The sequence below is a fragment of the Musca autumnalis genome, unplaced genomic scaffold (genome assembly GCF_047663935.1).
Source record: "Musca autumnalis isolate F117 unplaced genomic scaffold, ASM4766393v1 scaffold_2, whole genome shotgun sequence".
NCBI classification, from domain to species: Eukaryota; Metazoa; Arthropoda; class Insecta; order Diptera; family Muscidae; genus Musca; species Musca autumnalis.
This window is the reverse complement of record NW_027411755.1, coordinates 120818462-120838843: the sequence shown is the minus strand read 5'-3', so window position 1 is coordinate 120838843 and position 20382 is coordinate 120818462. Positions and strand designations below refer to the sequence as shown.

Here is a 20382-nt window from a genome sequence, read left to right as displayed (position 1 = left end):
GAATAACGGTATTTTGGAAAACTATGAATATTACGCGTCGGTACATCTGGAATAAAGAGGACTATTTTTGGAAAAATACATAATTTTTGAAAATTTCCGAAGAAAGAAATAGCTATATATTTCTGGTAAACTATAAAGGTAGAAATACAATGACTTTTGTTGCTTGTTTCACGATTAATTTCAAGTAAATGAATAAAGGCCAGGTAATACCAAATTGAAATGCGATTTTGGATTTCTTTATTCTTTTACACAAATTCAGGCTTGGATAAGCCTGCATTTCTCATTATGTTCTGACCTTAACACTGGTTATCACGACTTTTGTTTCATTCGATTTCTTTACAGTTTCTACTTCAAATTGGCGAGTTATTTTCAAATTTCGGATATAGGTATTTAGGTGTTGTTGATATAGGTGTTGTTGTTGTTGTAACAGTGTTTATTATGTTTGTATGTTCGTTCTTCTGTTCAATCTGGCTCTGGGTCTATCTCCAGTTCCAGGAAAGTGGCTGCTTCGATTGGATGTAACCACAGATCCACTGGAATTAGATGAGTAGGTTTGGCGGGACAGTTGAAAAGGTGTTTTGTGTCGTGCGGGTGATCTAGGGGTTTTCTCCTATATTGTTGGACCTGCCTCTCTAGAGAATGAATATTAGGGTTATAACTTTTTTGCAATTTTTGTAAATATCAAAAATACCACCACATAACCGTGTAGAGCATGAAAAACTACCATGAAATATGGTGTCATTTTTTCCCTATCGCGAAAAAAGTTTCCGCACCAAATGCATTGAAGTTCATTAATGCATCATTTTTATTTGTTTTAACGACATATACGCTTTTGGTAATAACTTATTAAAAGTTTTAATCCTATTTAAAATCAATATCAAACCATTTTGGACCAATTTATTATCAAAAAGCGATATTTCAGAGTATTTAAAGCGGCTTTGACAATATTGCAATTTTTGTTTTTCTTCATAAACTCGCGAATTTTATGTTTATATTTATTGTACCTATCGGATAAGAGAATATGTGGTCATTTGCAACGAATTCGCGAAAATTACAGACTGTTTTTAATGACTTTGTCTGTGAGAATCGTATTTGTTTTCTATAAATATTTATTCAAAAAAAGCAAATTCAAATTTTTAAATAGAAAAAATATGAAAGGGTCTTTAGTAATCGCAGTCGGTGCGGAAACTTTTTTCACCGAATCAAACTTAAACACGCGTTTTCGTTATCAGGACATTGTTCCGCATATGGACTTGGCGTGGTATTTTTTTGGTTATAGCCCTAATTAATATCCTTCCTGATATGCCTGAATGTGTCTGGCCTAGCCAGCAGATGGTGATTGGGATGGCCCTCACGGTAACACCCAAGCAAGTTGTGTTGCTTTACTGGAAGAATCTTTGCTTCCTCATGTAGATGGTCCACTGAAGACTTGAGGTGGCACCCTGTTGCTGTTCTCTGGGCAGCATTCTGGCAGGTTTGAATCTTTTTCCAATTCGTATCACATAATCCTGGGGACCAAACTGGCGCCGCATAGCTTACCGCAGACCGTCCTATCGCGTTACATGTGGTCAACAAGGTTTCCTTATCTGCACCCCAAGTGCCCCAAGTCACTTTGTCGCAGATAGCTGTGGCGTGCGCGCACGTCTTGAAAGTAGTGTCGAATGTGACCCCTAAAATTTTGGGGCAGTTTGTGGTCGGAATTCTGCTGCCGTCGACCACGACATTCAATTCTCTCCCAAACTGCGCTGTCCATGTGGTGAACAGAGTGGCTGTAGAATTTGTGGCGGAAATCTGCATATTCCTCGCGTGGAAAAATGGGAGTTCAGTCTCTCACAGATGTCATCAGGGAAGGTACCTGACGCCAGGATCGTGCAATCATCCGCATGCGTTACGATCTCGATGCCGTCTGGAGGGGGCGGAATACAGGAGAGGTAGAGGTTAAACAGTTCCGGATATATCACCACACCCTGGGGAACTCCCTGTTTCACTCTACGGGGTTTGGACTTCTTGTTCCTGAATTCCACGTATGACTGGCGTCCACACATATAGTTAACAATCCAACGTTACAAGCTTGGCCGGAGGGTTGTCTGCTCAATGTCCTCCACCAGCGTGGAGTGCCTGACTGTATCAAAGGCTTGTTCTATCACACGGCTGTCTGGTTGAGTTCTTGACTAATACCCAGCAAAATTTGAAGGAAGGGGTTCCATGCGATGACGTGATTTCATGGCATCTTTTGCATTGTTTCAAACAAAGTCATGAAAGATCCGATCTTTTCATCAGCATTTGAACCCATGCAAAGGAAGTCGTGAAAGATCCGATCTTTTCATCAGCATTTGAACCCATTCGATCGATCAATAGAGATGAATTTTGTGTTTTTATTTATACACATTTTTCTAAATATGTAAGTTTAATTATTTACAATAGTCTTGATATTGTCGGAGACTCGAACCCACAATCAACGATGTTAAAACTCTCGTCGTAATGATAATTTTATTGCAAAGGGTTGGTGAAAATGACATGCCAAAGCATTGGTGGAAATGACATGTCAAAGCATTGGTGTAAATGACATGCTTTGGATCCAAAAATTAATAGCATCTTTTGGGGTCCACGCTTATATAAAATTCATCGATGAAGATGCTAAAAAGATGACATGCCAGAACACTTGCACCCATGATTGAATGACATCTTTGTCATCGAACATTTTGCTGGGTATATAAGGAGATGGCGTGCAGCGCTGTTGTCGTGATGTGCTGCTTACGGAATCCGTGCTGATGATCAGCAACTTGCTACCTATTCCTGATACTGGGGAGGACTAAGGCCTCAAGGGTCTTTGCTACGGGCGACAAAAGCGAAATCGGCCTGTACGATTCACTTTTGCTGGCATCCTTGCCTGGCTTCAGTAGCGGGACCACCCTGCCGATTTTCCAGACTTCGGGAACAATGAGGGTGGCTAGCGACAGGTTGGGAACTTTAGTTAGATACTCCACTCGCAACATCATCCATTGTAAACTGTGGTGGTTCATCCTCTTCGCCCTGTCACTCACGGGGTGCTCGACAAACTGTCGATTGAAATAACTTGCGCACCTCTTCGGGTCAGTCAACGTAACGTCGCCAAATGTGACTGAGGCCCTATCTTCCATCCTTCCAGGGTTCGAGAGTGACTTAACCGTTGCCCACAATTCTTCAGATGATTTAACCACTTGTTCCGCTTATGTTCGCCTACCAGCCTGTTAACTTCCAGTGTCAGCACCCTGACTCTGGGGTCATTGGGGTTGGCTCGACGAAGCTCATCACGCTCATTTGCTAATCCCGTCGCCGCTGCTTGGAAGTTTGGTCTTACTTCGGGTATTCGACCAGCAGGGATATGGCGAGAGGCTGCAGCAGTGATGATGTCTCGGAACGTCCTTTCCGCTACCCGAACATCGGAAGGATAGGGCAGTTCTCTGAAGCGGTGATTAGTGAACTCTCTGAAACTCGGCCAATCAGCTTTCCTATGATTGACGAACGTGCGGCATTCAGAGGTGATGAAATCGGTGGTCTGCTAATGGAGACAATTATGGGGAGATGGTCTGATCCAAGGGAAATGAGGGGTTGCCAGTTGACACGATGGTTATGTCTGACGAACTGTGACACTCTCCTCTAATTCTGGTAGGGGTGTAGAGCTATCAATCTGCTCAGCCAGCGCTGTAACCATCTGGTCGTTTCCGAGGGTCGAATGCCACATCTCATGCTGCGCATTGAAGTCCCCCAGGACCAGACGATTATGACCTTCCAAAAGTGGGCTAATATCAGGCCCGTAATCTGAGATACAGGTATTTCTCGGCGGGATGTATATGTTCATCAACTCTATCTCGGCAGTTCCACACCGGACTACTACTCCCATGTACGGGTCCATTGCAATTAAATTGCAAAAATGATGCATTTTCTGTGATTGGGACAACAACGGCTAGTGTTAAAGGCTGCGTGTGCCGCTGCTGTCGAGGGGACTGCGGGGGAGTTTCATAATCAGAAGACGAGGGAGTTTCGTAATCCGATGACGACTCACTGGGGACTGTATCCACGCAGCATGCAGCCACATAGTCCCTGCCGTAGTCGCTCACGTGGACAAGTCCAGAGCAACCCCTTAGATGCACCCACTCCTGACATCTATTGCATCTCATCGAAGGTTGGATATGGGTGAAGGTGCGTATGTGACAAACTGAGTACAAATAAATTGGTCCTGGGTTTCCGTCCCGGCAAGGACCAAAATAATTCGGAGCAGGCATTCCGGAATATGCTGCTCCCAACACAGAAAAACGAAACAAATACGAACACATGTATACTGAGGTGGCAGCCGCTGGCCGGAACATTGATGTTGTGTGGTTCCGGGTCAATCTGCCGTGGGATTGAATGGATTTAGATTTTAATCTACATTTTCGGTTCAACTTTGTTATGATCGGTAATTCGGATTCGCAATGGTCACCACAAATTGTGAACATTGGTACAGTTTTGAGGCTGTGCCAGTTTTTCCAGATTTATAAAGAAAACAAGTAAAAAAGCATTAAGTTCGGCCGGGCCGAACTTTTCATACCCTCCACCATAAAATATTCATTCCTGTCCCCAACTTTAAGTGAGTACGTTAAAATGTCAGATAATGTACATAAAATGCTTCATTCGGGAGGCCCTTTTTTATGGTGCCTATATCTAACTGTTGACAATTTTTGGTGGGCTAGAAATTGGGAGGTACTGTTATATAGGGGTTATAATAAAACATGGGCCTATGTTGACAGTTTTTGATGGGAGCATTTAATGTCAAATAACTCCTAATTCGGTTAAAAAATTTAGCTAGAATCCTCAAAATATCGAAAATCGGTACATAACGTGGGAACTTCAAATGCCATTAACAGCTAGTTCGGAGGTATCTGGGCTATACGAAAATATGAACTTAAATGAACAATTTTTGTTGCAGAATTTTTGTTGACTTTTAAATTTCAAATTACAGAAAGTTCGTCCAAAAAATAAAACTAAGGTACGGAAAATCGGGAGGTATGTTTTGGGGCTGTACAAAAACATGGACCTACGTTCGGTTAAACATTTTAAGTAAAATCCTCAAAGTGCCGAAAATCGGGAAGTATCGTTATATTGGGGCTATGTTGAAAATTGTTGATGCAGATGTGTGGTGACCACTACAACCTTCAAATGTCAAATTACAGTTAGTTCTGTTAAAAACTGTAGCTACAATTGCCAAATTACTGAAAATTGGGAGGTACCGTTACATGGGAGCTATATCCGAACATGGACCTATGTTGACAATTTTAGATGGAGAGGTGTTGACCACTAAGAACTTCAAATGTCAAATTACTGCTAGTTCGGTTTAATATTGTAGCTAAAATCATCAAATTACTGAAAATCGGGAGGTACCGTTATATGGGGGCTTTCTTGACAATTTTTGGTGGAGAGGTGTGGTGACCACTAAGAATTTCAAATGTCAAATGTTCATATTACAGATATTTCGGTTAAAACTTGTTGGTAAAATTCTCAAAATACCTGAAATCGGGAGGTAACGTTATATGGGGGCTATTCCAAAACATGGACCTATATCCACTAGTTATATAAGTTTATTGACATTTAAGAACCCTAAATGTCAATTGATAGCTAAATCGGTCTGAAAATGTAGATAAAAACGTCAAAATACCGTAAATCGGGGGTACCGTTATATGAAGGCTATACCAAAACGTGGACCTAGGTCCACAACTTTTGTTATATAAGTTTAGTTACACTTAAGAACCCAAAATGTTAAATTATAGCTATATCGGTGTGAAAATGTAGCTAAAAACGTCAAAATACCGTAAATCGGGGGGTACCTTTATATGGGGGCTATACCAAAACGTGGACCCATGTCCACAACTTTTGTTATATAAGTTTATTGATACTTAAGAACCCTAAATGTCAAATTATATCTAAATCGGTCTGAAAATGTATCTAAAACCGTCAAAATACCGTAAATCGGGGGGTGCCGTTATATGAGGGCTATACCAAAACGTGGACCTATGTCCACAACTTTTGTTATATAAGTTTATTGACATCTAAGAACCCTAAATGTCAAATTATAGCTACATCGGTCTAAAAATGTAGCTAAAAACGTCAAAATACCGTAAATCAGTGGGCTACCGTTATATGGGGGCTATACCAAAACGTGGACCTATGTCTACAAATTTTGTTATATAAGTTTATTGACACTTAAGAACACTAAATGTCAAATTATAGCTAAATCGGTCTGAAAATGTAGCTACAAACGTCAAAATACCGCAAATCGGGGATACCGTTATATGGGGGCTATACCAAAACGTGGACCTATGTCCACAAGTTTTGTTAAATAAGTTTAATGACACTTAAGAACCCTAAATGTCAAAATATAGCTAAGTCGGTCTGAAAATGTAGCTAAAACCGTCAAAATACCGTAAATCGGGGGGTACCGTTATATGGGGGCTATACCAAAACGTGGACCTATGTCCACAACTTTTGTTATATAAGTTTATTGACATTTTGGAACCCTAAATGTCAAATTATATACATCGGGCTGAAAATGTAGCTAAAAACGTCAAAATACCGCAAATCGGGGGGTACCGTTATATGGGGGCTATACCAAAACGTGGACCTATGTCCACAACTTTTGTTATATAAGTTTATTGATACTTAAGAACCCTAAATGTCAAATTATAGCTAAATCGGTCTAAAAATGTAGCTAAAAACGTCAAAATACCGCAAATCGGGGGGTACCGTTATATGGGGGCTATACCAAAACGTGGACCTATGTCCACAAGTTTTGTTATATATGTTTATTGACACTTAAGAACCCTAAATGTCAAATTATAGCCAAATCGGTCTGAAAATGTAGCTAAAAACGTCAAAATATCGTAAATCGGGGGGTACCGTTATATGGGGGCTATACCAAAACGTGGACCGATATAGCCCATCATCGAACTTGACCTGCCTGCAAACAAAAGACGCATTTTCCCAAAATTTCAGCGTCCTATCTCCATTTTTGTGGATGCTAGAGTGATTACCACAGACGGACGGACGGACGGACGGACGGACGGACGGACGGACGGACGGACGTGCTCAGATCGACTTAGAATTTTACCCTGATCAAGAATATATATACTTTATAGGGTCGCAAATGAGTATTTCAATGCGTTACAAACGGAAAAACAAACTTAATATACCCTCCATACTATGGTGGAGGGTATAAAAATAGTAAAAATATCGAAAATAGTCGATTCATGCAAAAAATGCTGTCCAGAGACACTTCGATATTAACAAAATTTTTACTCACCCAATTCCAGTTATCTTGATCGGGATGTGATCCAATTTCTTAATAAAATAATCATATAACTTTTGCTTTCCGACCTGAGCTACTTCCAAATCGTATGCCAAATCTTCGCGTACATCATCTAGCTCAGCCTGCAATTCATCGCGTATTTGATTCGTAATTCGATCATCCAATAACAAATCACGATGTCGAATGCGAATATCTTCATCGATTTTTAAGTTTTCCTGCATGAACTGATTGAACTCTTGCTGAAGGCCTAAAATATCATTTAAGACTTTACGCTCATGAGCAGCTGCTGCTTCCTCTTGACGTTTTATTTCGGCATAGATTTTCTCCTGCTCCAACGAAGGATATTCCGGATCGATTATATCTTCAGATGGTATAATTTTTCGGGGCATTAGTAGAATGGATTTCTTTTCAATTTCAATTCTTGGTCCAAGCCAATGGTAGACAAAAATATTGCCATCGTAACCAACACTGAATATATAGCGACCATCATGACTGAGCAATAAACGTGGCATATTGCCATTTAAAGGGTCATGCATGTTGACCGTACGATAATTACGTAGATCGGTAAAATCCTCTGTATTTGTGTATTGGATGCGTATCTGGCCATTTACCAAGCCAAAAAGTAGATATTGTTCTCTGAAATTGTAGAGGTGGAGGTAAGAAGAAAACCTCTCTAAGAAAGAAAAATAACTTACATGTCCAAAAAGGAATGTATCTCAATGTCATCTCCATTTTTAATGATTGTCGATCGAATAGGATTTGTGGTCCCCTCCAGTGTTAGTTCGTAAATATAACCGGCATCATAACCGCCCATGGAGACCCATATGGTATCGTTTGGTGTTGTTCGAAGCCATAGTACAGGATTTGGTATGGCAGGTATATGCAGTGGCTCTTCTTCCTCTTCCGGCTCAGAGTCAGCTATTAATCAGAAAGAAAATGATGATTATGAGATGTTTATGTACATAGTGCTTGGTTTTGCATACTCACCCAATGCAGCTTCCATGTCAATTTGTAATCCCGGATTGGCAGCCTTCAAACGTTCAATGTCATCCAATTTTCGCTGTCGCTTCTTCTCTTTACGCCTCTTAATTTCCTCTCTACGCAAATCACGTCTTATCTGGCTTTTGACCGAGATAAATTTCGTACTTTTCATAACAGTTTTATCCGTCAAATTGTAACTGAGGAACACTTGATTCTCGCTGACATCCAATGGCAGCCGATATTCGTATACTTCTCCACTCTTGCAACCGATAAGAATTGTACATTCTTCATCTTTCCAATAGAAACAATTGGGTATAGCTTCGAACTGTATAAAACCCAACGGTTGCAAATGAATATAGGCATCCTTCTTTTCCTTTAAATTGTACATGAAAATTGAACGATCTCCACTTCCGGTAACCAACAAAGTGTTCAAGGGATTTATGGTTATCCTCGTTATCGGGGCCGTGTGAGCCTTAATTGGTCGTATAAGATAAATATTGGGCTTTCGAGGATTTGTTAAATCCAAATAGATTTGCCGAAGAATACCATCTTCAAAACTTGCCACCAACTCCATGCAGGAATCCGATACTTTCGGGCCAAACCACAATAGATCTGTACCGACTGCTGAATACTGCTTTTCCAAAATCATTTTTTCAGTTTCATAATCGTAGACCAAAATTCGTCCATCTTCACCTAATGTCATTAGGTGTGGCGACACAGGACTGGTTTGAGCGGCAATCACCCGACCACCGTGAAAAGAATAGAGTTTATACGATTCATTGGGTATATCACGAGTATTTAGGTCACAATACCATATTCCACCACCACCATCCTGGAGAAATGTGAACATTTATTTGATTTTTAGAATATTTGTTGAGGTCAGTCAGAGATCAGTCAGAATTTTTAGTGCTATCTATAAACCCTTACTTTCTAAGATTATTGGTAAAAGTCATGAGGATGGGTGTATTACCTCAACTACTCTTTTCGGAATGTAGTATTTATATTTGGTCACCATCGCCGTTAAAGTCAACGCCGTTCGTGAATTTTACAAAAAATATTTCAAGAGATTTCTTCAGAAATATGTTGATAGTTCAGTTTCGTATGGTCTATTGATTTAACTATAAGAATACGAAGTAAGGTGGAATCTTTGTAATTATATCTGAATTGGCCATTGAATTTACCATATGGCTTCGATTGCAAGGTAATGAAATAAATGGAAATAAAATAAATAAAAAAAGTAAATAAGTATCAGTCGGCTTTGCCGACAGAGATATACCCTCAGCCTGTGCAAATTGAAACACTTTTTTCACAAAAAACTTATGTATTTAGGGGGTTTCAAAATTTTGGTCTCGTATGAACCGACAAAAATGTTGATTATGCCTTGTTCAGACTGACGGTAATTCGTTCTCTATTCGTTGTTCGACCCCAAATTACGATATAATTACTTCATTTCCCATACAAAATTTTGAGAACGAACAACGATTTGTGTACTTTGTTCAATTTAGATTACTCTCAGAACGACGATAAAATATGTCCCATCTCTAACAAATGAGAGAATTTATCGAAATAAATTAATTATGACAGGAAAAATATAAAAGTTAAAATTTATTAAAAACCCAAAATTTTTTAGTAAAACTGCAAAACCTGAATAAAAAGTAAACGGTTTAAGGACTAATAAACATTCAAATCATAGAAAATTTTCTATTTTCGTTTATTGCAGTTGCATTTCTTGTCCATCGTTTGAAATTCGCGTACAAATTTAAAAACAAAAATCAAATGCCTGCCAGAAAGTATGTATACCAAAAAGTTATTTTGGCAGGTCTCTCTCTCGTTAATTTTAAAAATAGAAAAATATTATTATTTGCTGAAAACACCAAAATTGTGAGAAAAAATAGAAAAGATGAATGAAAATAATGTAATTAAATATTAAATAGATATCTGAAAGAAGGACAAATAGTTTTTCAGTTCATATCAATTAATTTTACTCGTCTTTTGGACGAAACTTTCTTTAAAATCAGAAAACAAAAAGTATGAAAATATGAATCATGTTGCTATGAATTGTGTACCATGTCGTATGAACGGGTTAATTTGTGTACGTAATTATGAGAACGAACTACGTGATTCAAATTCTAGTATGAACATGGCATTAGGATTAAAGTTAAAAAATTTTGCGGAAAAGGTACTTAAAGGAATGGACCGACATAGACCATGGGGGTGCCATAGGGGGTTTTTACATCCTTCGGGCTGTTTTCTCAAGACGTATGGACTTGTCCCTGAAACAACTTTTACCATCGTAATTGAGGCAGCGAATGTAAGTTGCTTCAACAAAAATCAAAGTGATTCAATAGCAGGTCTTAAAGTTAACTTATCCAAAATTTTGTGTGGGAGGTACGGGATGGAGTGGACAAATATAGTCCATATTCAAACCTGATATATATCTGGTAGATATTATGAGAATGTGTAAAGTATGGACCAAATCGGTCACTCCCATCAAGAATTATCGTGCGCACAACTTTACCGAATATTTTTGAACTTTTGTGGGGTAGGTACCTGAAGGAGTGGACCGATATGGCTTATCTACGAACTTAAACTAAGTTTGGAAACAATATTACGAAGGCCAAATTTTGGCCGGAACCGGCATTTCCGTTCCAGGAATTATCTTGCGCTTCCACCCATAAACATGGTGTCATAGGGTTTGTTTTTCAACTTTCAGGCTATTTTTTCAGGAAGTATGGACTTGCCCCTGAGGAAACTTGTACCTTCGTATAGGGGACAGTGAATACAAGATGTTACAACAAAAACCAAGGCGATTCGAGAGCAGGTCCTAAACTGAACTTTTCCGAAATTTTGTGTGGGAGGTACTCGAAGGAGTTTACCGATTGAGTCCATATTGGAACCTCATCTATGTCTGGTAGAAATTTCATAATGTGCAAAGTATGGACCAAATCGGTTACTCGCTTCAAGAGTTATCGTACGCACAAATTTTCTGAACATTTTCGAAATTCTGTGGGGGAGGTACCGGATGGAGTGGACCGATATAATCCATCTTTGAACTTGAACTAAGTTTGGACAAAATATTACGAAAGCCCAATTTTGGACCGAATCGGCAGATCCGTTCGAGAGTTATCTTGCGCTCCAACCACTACACACGGTGTCATAGGGTTTTTTGTAACTTTCAGGCTATTTTCTCAGGAAGTATGGACTTGCCCCTAATGAAACTTACAGCGTCGTATAGAAGACAGCGAATACAACTTGCGTAAACTAAAATCAAACCGATTCGAGTCCAGGTCCTAAACTGAACTTTTCCGAAATTTTGTGTGGGAGGTACACGAAGAAGTGGACCGATTGAGTCCATATTGGAACCTCATCTAAGTTTGGTAGAAATTACACGATGTGCAAAGTATGGACCAAATCGGTTATTCCCTAAAAGAGTTATTGTGCGCACAAGTTTTGCGACAATTTTTGAACATTTGTGGGGGAGGTACCTGAAGGAGTGGACCTATATGGCCCATCTTCGAACTTAAATCGAATCTGGACAAAATATTTCGATACCCAAAATTTGAACCGAATCAATTGATCCGTTCGAGAGTTATCTTGCGCACCAGCCTGCCAGACAGACAGACAGACGGATGGACATTGCTAGATCTACTCAAAATTGTCTGAAACGGATATCGTACAAACATACTTGGGGTCTAAAACCATTATTTCGATGAGGCACATTTTTGGTCGTATCAAAGTGTAAATACCCTTTCGCCTAAAGGCTGAGGGTATAAAAAGTACCAAACCACCCATCGTATCCATCTAGCTTGCTTTTTATCCTACATGTATGTATTTTTTACAATCTACTTACCAAAACATAATAGCCAAAATCATCATCATCAAACATTTTGATCTTTTGCATCATTCGTATTTCACAATCACCAACATAGAATTCGAAAATCGGTTCAATTTCTACAAAACGGTCATCATCTGGTGGATCAGCCAAATCCACAGTTTCCCAAAACCAAATACGAACATAACCATCCATACCGACTGTGGTAACTTCACCATTTTCCATGGTAATTCTAACAATGGGTTTAGTGTGACAGGGTCGTCGACCTTTGCGACAAATTTCAAATTTTATCAGCCCTGCTTCCCATAGCAACATATTACCCCATTCACAACCAGATATAACATTCTCATCGGCCAACATATAAACGGCATAAATATCACTAAAATCAGTTTTTCCAAAACGTCCTAAATCACCTTGTAACTTTAGACCCGTAAAGGTATTGGCCATTTTCCAAAATTTAATATGACTCAGACCACAAGTGACCAAAAGTATGGGATTGAAACGAGAGAAATGTACATGAAGGACATCATTTTGAAAGGCTTTTGAGCGCAGCACTACTTCAGCCTTTTGCCATCTCCAAATTGTTAACATAAAATCAGGATAACCGGCCTGCGAGGCAAACAAGTCCCCGGTGTAATTGTACGAACCGCATGTAAACTGTTGTTTGGCAGCTCCCTCTAATTTTAGGCGAGGTTCATTATTGGGATAATCATAAATGAAAACAGTTGCCTTTGGTCCATTTTCACCAATTGTCAAGAGGCCGGGATAATCGTTATGATAGTTTTTCTACAAATATAGGAGTTGCAAAAATAATATTTATCCTTAAAAAGCGCTCCTTACATACCGTTATAAATCCAATACCACAGCCGAACATAGAATCACGAAATGTTACTTCTCGTCGTGATATGCTAAAATAATGTATATAAGTACCGGATGCAAAGACCAATGTGTCTTCATCGATTAGGACCATATTATACAGACGTTTGCAATCATAACCAAAGGAATGCCTGCAAAGAGGTACATTGGAAAATGTTTCTTCACAATTTCAAAAACAACGGAAACACCTACTTTAATCTAATAATTTCATTGGCCTCAAATGTTGGTACAAATTCTTCGTCTTCATCCTCTTCACTTCTTAAAGATATTTCCGTCTCATTTGCCATTGTCGAAGTATTATTCGTTTATTCGTTATATTTTTTTAACTTCCTTTCGATTCGAGTACAAACAAATATTTTTTTGCCAACTACTGGTTGTTTTGAAATGGTTTCCTAGGTGAAGTTTATTTTATAAGTTTCTTAGACAACGTGTTGTCCGTAATGCACTTGTTTGGGGTTCCTGAATAATGTTTACTTGTTAGCACACTGTTTTAATGAGCCATCGGTGGATACAATAAATAACAAGTAAAAGCAGCGTTACGTTCGGCCGGTCCGAACTTTTTATTACCTCCACCATGAAATATTTTGACCTAAAATGTAATTAGTTTCTGTTATGAAAGTACCTATGTCTATAATTTGTGGTAGAGAATTTTTCTGAACAATTTGGGATGAACATATTGGAAAAAAGCTTCGAAGTTTCTGAAGTCGGGGTGGTAACGTTATATGGGTTCTATTTAAAAACATTGGTACAGTTATATGGAAGCTATACCTAAACATGGACCAGGTCCACTGGACCTATTTAGACATTTTTTTTTTTTTTTTTTGAAAATGTTTTCTAAGCACAAAATCTCAAATTACAAACAACTCGGTGGTCAAATGGCTGAAATACATGACAAAATTTACATTTATCTTAAAAGGTATATAAATATTGTCAGCATTCATTAAACGGGATATCAACAGCTTAGGGGTTTTCTTTGGCCTCTCTGCTAAATAAAAATTAGTGGATCAAAGAAATTCCAGCTTAATTTTTGATTAGGTATGCGAATGTTTAGAAAGGGAGGCGAAAGCAAAACGGCATAAGTATTTTGACACGTCATAATTATGTTACTTTTGGTACTTAATCGTACCTTTTGGTACCAAAATTAATTAATTATTAACATTTATGTAAAAATGTATTTGACAGTCATAGATCTTAAATTAAAATAAGGAATGTTGGTGTCAAAAGTTGTAACGAAATTTAAAATGAGAGTTTCGGTGATAAATGTAGCTAATGATTAGATATTGCTGCAGTTATCTGTTTATTTTGTAACGGATAAATATCTAAATACTGTAAACGCTGTAAATATGTACGATCTAGGCAGAAAATGTGAAATTACAGACGTTGCTCTCCGGTAAATAGAGCAGAATTGCAAATCGAATCTTACTTATGCACACAAATCCTTATTTTATGAGCAATTTCCATGCCAAAACAAGTTATCTGTTAAGACAAGAGCCTCTAGACATTAGAAAATAAATTAATTTGAATTCATATTTTGCTATTCCACAAGGTTGATAAGGCATACCTACAAAAAATGTCAATTAGATTTTCAATTAAAATCATTTACCCCCCACAATCATTGTGGCACAGCATATTGTGCACTGATAAAAATATAATTGAACCTAATTCATCTTGAAATACACTTTTCAGTTAGCTTAAGTCAAAAAAACGCCAAAAAGTTGGGTATCTTTGTGAAATAAATGTCCTTCTGGTGCTATTTCCACGCCCAAATGCTCCCAGGCATAAGAACAGTCTGATCCACCATTTAAAATACTGCGACATTTAATTTTTATGGTTAATGCTGTGAACTATAATGAATATATTGGCACTTTGAACGATTTTTCATAACAACATGGTAGTAAACTGATCGAAGTGTTATGTATTCATTTGCAGAACACTGCTACTATGGTAAAACTGAGTTTTGTAAAGCACGTTTGGAGCGTATTTCGGGTCAAAACCTAAAGTTATTTCCTTCAAATAGCACATTGATAAGAGAAACAAATTTTCTTACTATCATAAAAAGTCGATATCCGCAAAATATTCCGATATAATGGGAGAAAACCATCGAAAATGTTGTTTAATGATAAATCTCCTGAATATCCTTATATCCTTGACATATCGATCGGTAAATGGGTACATAATGGTACAGATGTGTGTGAAATATATTAATTTTATCGTAACTGATAATGATCAAAAATAAAAATAAGACATTTTTAATTGTTGAGGTCTAAAAATCAATAGAACATTTTTGTCAAAATACTTTTGCCAGGCAGTGAAATTTTATTTCCATTACAAAAGTGCCAGCGTACATTTGAACCGATAAAATTTATTACTAATTTTAAGTACTCTAGTAAACGATTAGCCAAAATATTTTTTCATATTTTTGTAAAAGACTAATCCGGTAAAAAACCATACACATCATTTTTTCAAACTTGTCAAAATAATTATGCCGCGCACTGTATGTATTTAGGGGTTTTTATTAATTTTGGGAATTTGAACCGACAAAAATTTTCATTAGGATTAGGGATCAAAAGTTTTGCGGAGGAGATACTAAAAGGAATGGATCTACATTGACCATTACGGAAGTGGATCTTCAGCCACTACATATGGTGCCATATGGGGTTTTTACACACTTCGGGATGTTTACTCAAGAAGTATGGACTTGCCCCTGAAAAAACGTTTACCATCGTAATTGAGGCAGCGAATGCAAGTTGCTTCAACAAAAGTCAAAGTGATTCGAGTGCAGGTCTTAAAGTGAACTTATCCAAAATTTTGTGTGAGCTGTACCAGAAGGAGTAGACAAATATAGTCCATATTCGAACCTGATCTATATCTGGTAGATATATTAGGATGTGCAAAGTATGGATTACATCGGTCACTCCCTTCAAGAGTTATCGTGCGCACAATTTTTCGAACATTTTTGAACTTTTGTGGGGGAGGTACCTGAAGGAGTGGACCGATATGACTTATCTTCAAACTTAGACTATGTTTGGACAAAATATTACTAAGGCCAAATTTTGGACCGAATCGGCCGATCCGTTCCAGAGTTATTTTGCGCTCCAACCACCTCACACGGTGTCAAAGGGGTTTTTTACAACTTTCAGACTATTTTCTCAGGAAGTATGGACTTGCCCCTAATGAAACTTGTACCGTCGTATGGAGGGCAGATTTGATTCGAGAGATGGCCCTAAACTGAACTTTTCCGAAATTTTGTGTGGGAGGAACTCGAAGGAGTGGGCCGATTGAGGCCATATTGGAACCTCATCTTCCTCTTGTAGAATGTTTACGATATACAAAGTATGGACCAAATCGGTTATCGTGCGGACAATTTTTCCGAACATTTTTGAACTTTTGTGGGGGAGGTACCTGAAGGAGTGGACCGATGTAGCTCATCTTCGAACTTAAACTAAGTTTGGGCACAATATTGCGAAAGCCAAAATTTGAACCGAATCGGTTCATCCGTTCGCTGGCTCCAGCCAGCAGGACAGACAGACGGACGGACATGGCTAGATCGACTCCAAATTGTCTGAAACACATTTCGTCCAAACATACTTGGGGTCTAAAACCATTATTTCGATGAGGCACATTTTCATCGTATCAAAGTGTATATCACCAATATTTTTGAAAATTTAACATAGCTGAAGCCAAGGTTTACCCTTTTAGAACACGCGACTTATGATTGTATATTATACAAATTAAATATTTTTTGATAAAATGAAATGTCTTTGGACGTGGAAAAGAATATTGGCCTTAAAAGATAATTTGCGTGGAAGCTGTGGCTATATTTACGTTAAAAAATGGGTAAAAATGGGTTGAAGCCAACATGTCTGTTTTTGTTTTATCTCGATTTGTGAGTAAACCACACTTCTCTCGATTTTCCTGTCAAAGTAAAAGTAGAAGCAAACTAAATAAGGATCATCTCTCTAATGTATTACTTTTCAAAATTTGAACTGCTTCTACCATTAAATGATGCTGACATTTTGAAGCCAGATTTACAGTGTTTTTTGAAATTTTCTTCTAATTTCATTCCGCAAACAGGTTTTTCAAAAAATCATATACAGGATTGTAGTACTTGCGATTCTGAGTTATTTGATACGTATATTGTGAATGCAGTCAGCACAGCTTCATAGAAATCTGCATCCAAATGCGGAAATTTTGTACGAACGTTTTTCTAAAAATCATATTTTTCGGGTCTAATATTTGCAATTGTCTCTAGAATACCTCGTACTCCGTTGCACATTTTAGTTTTTTACGTTCCGGATCCAATAAATCATTCCTCGTGAAAATCCATCTACTAAAACGCGAGTTACGAGAAATTCCAAAGTAGAAAAATAGCCTAAAATTGTTTTTGAAATATCCCGTATTTTATCGCGTTTTCTGCGGATCGTTTCCACTGCAATGAAAAAACTAGTGCAGCATCTTTGTTTTAGCGGAAACAGAGATTTGAAAACTTCACTGATAAGGAAGCTACAGTCATTTTATCCCAAAAAATAGTGTGTGATGCTACATCCACGGTTCTTTATTGATCGCCTTGAAATAGATATATATCGATGCAGATTTTCATGGTGGACACTGAAATCGGATGCGGACAAAAATTGTATGCACTTTGCGCAAATTAGCGATATTTTATAGGTTTTTTAATGCTAAGATGCAGGCGATGCTACATCTTCATCTTCATAGATATGGTCTTGCTGTACATGAAAATCACATGCGGACAAAATGAATTTGATAATTACGCGATTTACACTTATTTTAAAATGCATATAAATTAAAATGGGTTATTTGGCCTCTATTTCAATTTCAGAAGCTTTGGTATATATCCTCATCAACCCAATTACCTTCCCTAATGGGAAAGCTTTAATACGAATGTCAATAAAGCAAAATCCGTCTATTTAATTGGGAGATTTAAGCAAAATGAAGGAAGTATTCCTACAGATTTTTACAATATTTTCTACTACATAATGCATGTGAAAAAATATTTTTTCAAACAAAAAATTATTTTTTTGACCAAATATGTGCTTATTTTGGCTATAACATCGAAACTATAACACAAATCTGTATGATTATAGTCTCATTTAATACGCCGTGAAGTTTTGATCCACAACAATTTTTTTATGTAATTTTATGACAACTAAATGGGCCTTAATTTTGAAAAATGTTGACTTACATTCAATAATTTATCAATTTTATATACATTCCGCGAATTCTGTGTAACATTTTGCAGGTATTATGCAACCTACTCGCTCAAGTCTCTTCGAGAGAACTTTTTTGTAACAATTGTGCCCATTAAAATAATTAGCGTTTTTATAATATTTTCTACTTTAAAAAGCGAAATAAAACCACCATAACTTTTGTCCGCAACAACCAAAAATTGGCTCGCGACCAGATTCGTACTGGGAATTTTTTTCTTAAACTACATACCAAAAATTGTTGATGTAGCGCGAAAAAAATTTATCCTTTTTTTCTGAAATAGAATATGAAATAATTGACAATATTCGTGATATACCTACCCTCCTTAGCCTAAAGGCTGAGGGTATAAAAATAAAAGGGAAACCTAGTTCGAAAATTGGCTCGGCCTTCTTTATTCTTTTATCAGAAACAGGCAAGGCAGCTTATGTACCCTCTTGAACCAACTTTTAATGTGCTTACACCTGGGAAGTTTTTGCGGATTCTGAAACTACAATGTTCATAAATGAGAAAAATTATGAAGTTTAATCCATTGGGGTAAAGACAATCAAAAATGAAAAAAAAAAACAAAAATCGCCGGAGCGCTTTTTAAATAAATCGCGATTCATGTTGACCTTTTTAGAGGTTTTTTAGGTTTTCACGATTTTGCTTGGAAACTGCATGCTCTATCGAGATGGGACTAAAGAAAATATTGTAGCTATGAAAATTCTCTACAAGATTGACCTTTTTGTTCATGTTTTTCAGTTTTTCTAAAAATGTTTGAGTTTCTAATAGAGTTTTAAATTATCGTCGTTCGGATATTAATTAAAACTGAACAAAGTATAAAAATGGTTGTTCACTCGCACTATTTTGTGTGGAAAATTAAGTAATTAATTTGGGGTCGAACAACGAATAGAGAGCGAATTACCGTCATTCTGAACAAGGCATATGTTGACTGTGCCTGAATATCTTTTCAATGGCCATTGCATACAAAAAATATGTATACCTAAAGCTTTTTACCTTTAGGCTGAGGCCTTCTCCACAAAATTTCAAACTGAGTGTCACAAAAAATTATGCAAACTGAACTCAAAAATGTAAACGCTGATAACTACGAAATGAGTTGAGAATTTTTTAACAATTCAAAACATACAAAATATTCCTTTCAACGTACCGTTATTTTAAAATTTTGCGGAAAACAAAAAATGGGCATTTTAAAATTGAGCATTTAAAATGATGAACCACAATAGTCGATTAAAAGTAATCAAATTATTTACTTTTTTAGCATTTTAGTTATCAGAACAGTGAAATAAACTGTTCTCTATTGTTTTCAGTAGTTTTGTCTGACATTGATTCCGGCAGAAAGAATGATGTTTCTGACGTTAATTTGGCCCTTGAAACAATTCGATTTTTTGTATGTTTTTGCAGTTATTTTCAAAAAAATGACTAGCTGTTATGTCTAGAGAATATACAATAGGGTTATAACTTTTTTGAATTTTTTGCAAATATCAAAAATACCACCGCATAGCCGTGTAGAGCATGAAAAACTACTACGAAATACGCTGTCATTTTTTCCCTATCGTGCAAAAAGTTTCCGCACCAAATGCATTGAAGTTTAATAAAGCATTTTTTAATTTTATTTGTTATAATGACATATACGATAACTTATTAATAACTTATTAATAGTTTTAATCTAACTTATTAATAGTTTTAATCTAATTTAAAATCAATATCAAACCATTCTGGACCAATTTCTTATCAAATCGCGAAATTTCAGAGCATTTAATGCACCTGCGACAATATTGAATTTTATTTCTTTATAATCTCGCGAATTTTATGTTTACGAGTATATTGATTGGACAAGAGAATATGTGGTCATTTGCAACGAATTCGCGAAAGTTACAAACCGTTTTTTAATGATTTTGCCTGTGAGAATCGTATTTGTTTTCTATAAATATGTATTTATTCAAACAAAGCAAATTTAAATTTTTTAATAGAAAAAATATCAAAAGGGCTTTAGTAATCGCAGTCGGTGCAGAAACTTTTTTCACCGAATCGAACTAAAACACGCGTTTTCGTTATCAGGACAATATTCCGCACATGGTACTGGCGTGGTATTTTTTGGTTATATCCCTAATGTACAAGCAATTTAATGATAAATGAGAAGTTCTAT

The 20382-nt window shown here is 37.0% G+C and overlaps 1 protein-coding gene across 1 annotated transcript in view; it reads right to left on the bottom strand.

The window, feature by feature from the left end:
* LOC141394557 (cilia- and flagella-associated protein 44) overlaps positions 1–13408 on the bottom strand; it is a 66269-nt gene extending 52861 nt beyond the window's left edge. Inside the window, exons 1-6 of the mRNA XM_073969165.1 lie at positions 13203–13408; positions 12979–13141; positions 12153–12920; positions 8309–9134; positions 8017–8239; positions 7316–7957 (exon numbers count right to left, since the gene is read on the bottom strand). Coding sequence (XP_073825266.1) covers positions 7316–7957; positions 8017–8239; positions 8309–9134; positions 12153–12920; positions 12979–13141; positions 13203–13297 — 2717 coding nt within the window. The 5' untranslated portion in view covers positions 13298–13408. The remainder of the gene's footprint in view (positions 1–7315; positions 7958–8016; positions 8240–8308; positions 9135–12152; positions 12921–12978; positions 13142–13202) is intronic.
* Positions 13409–20382: the final 6974 nt, after the last annotated feature.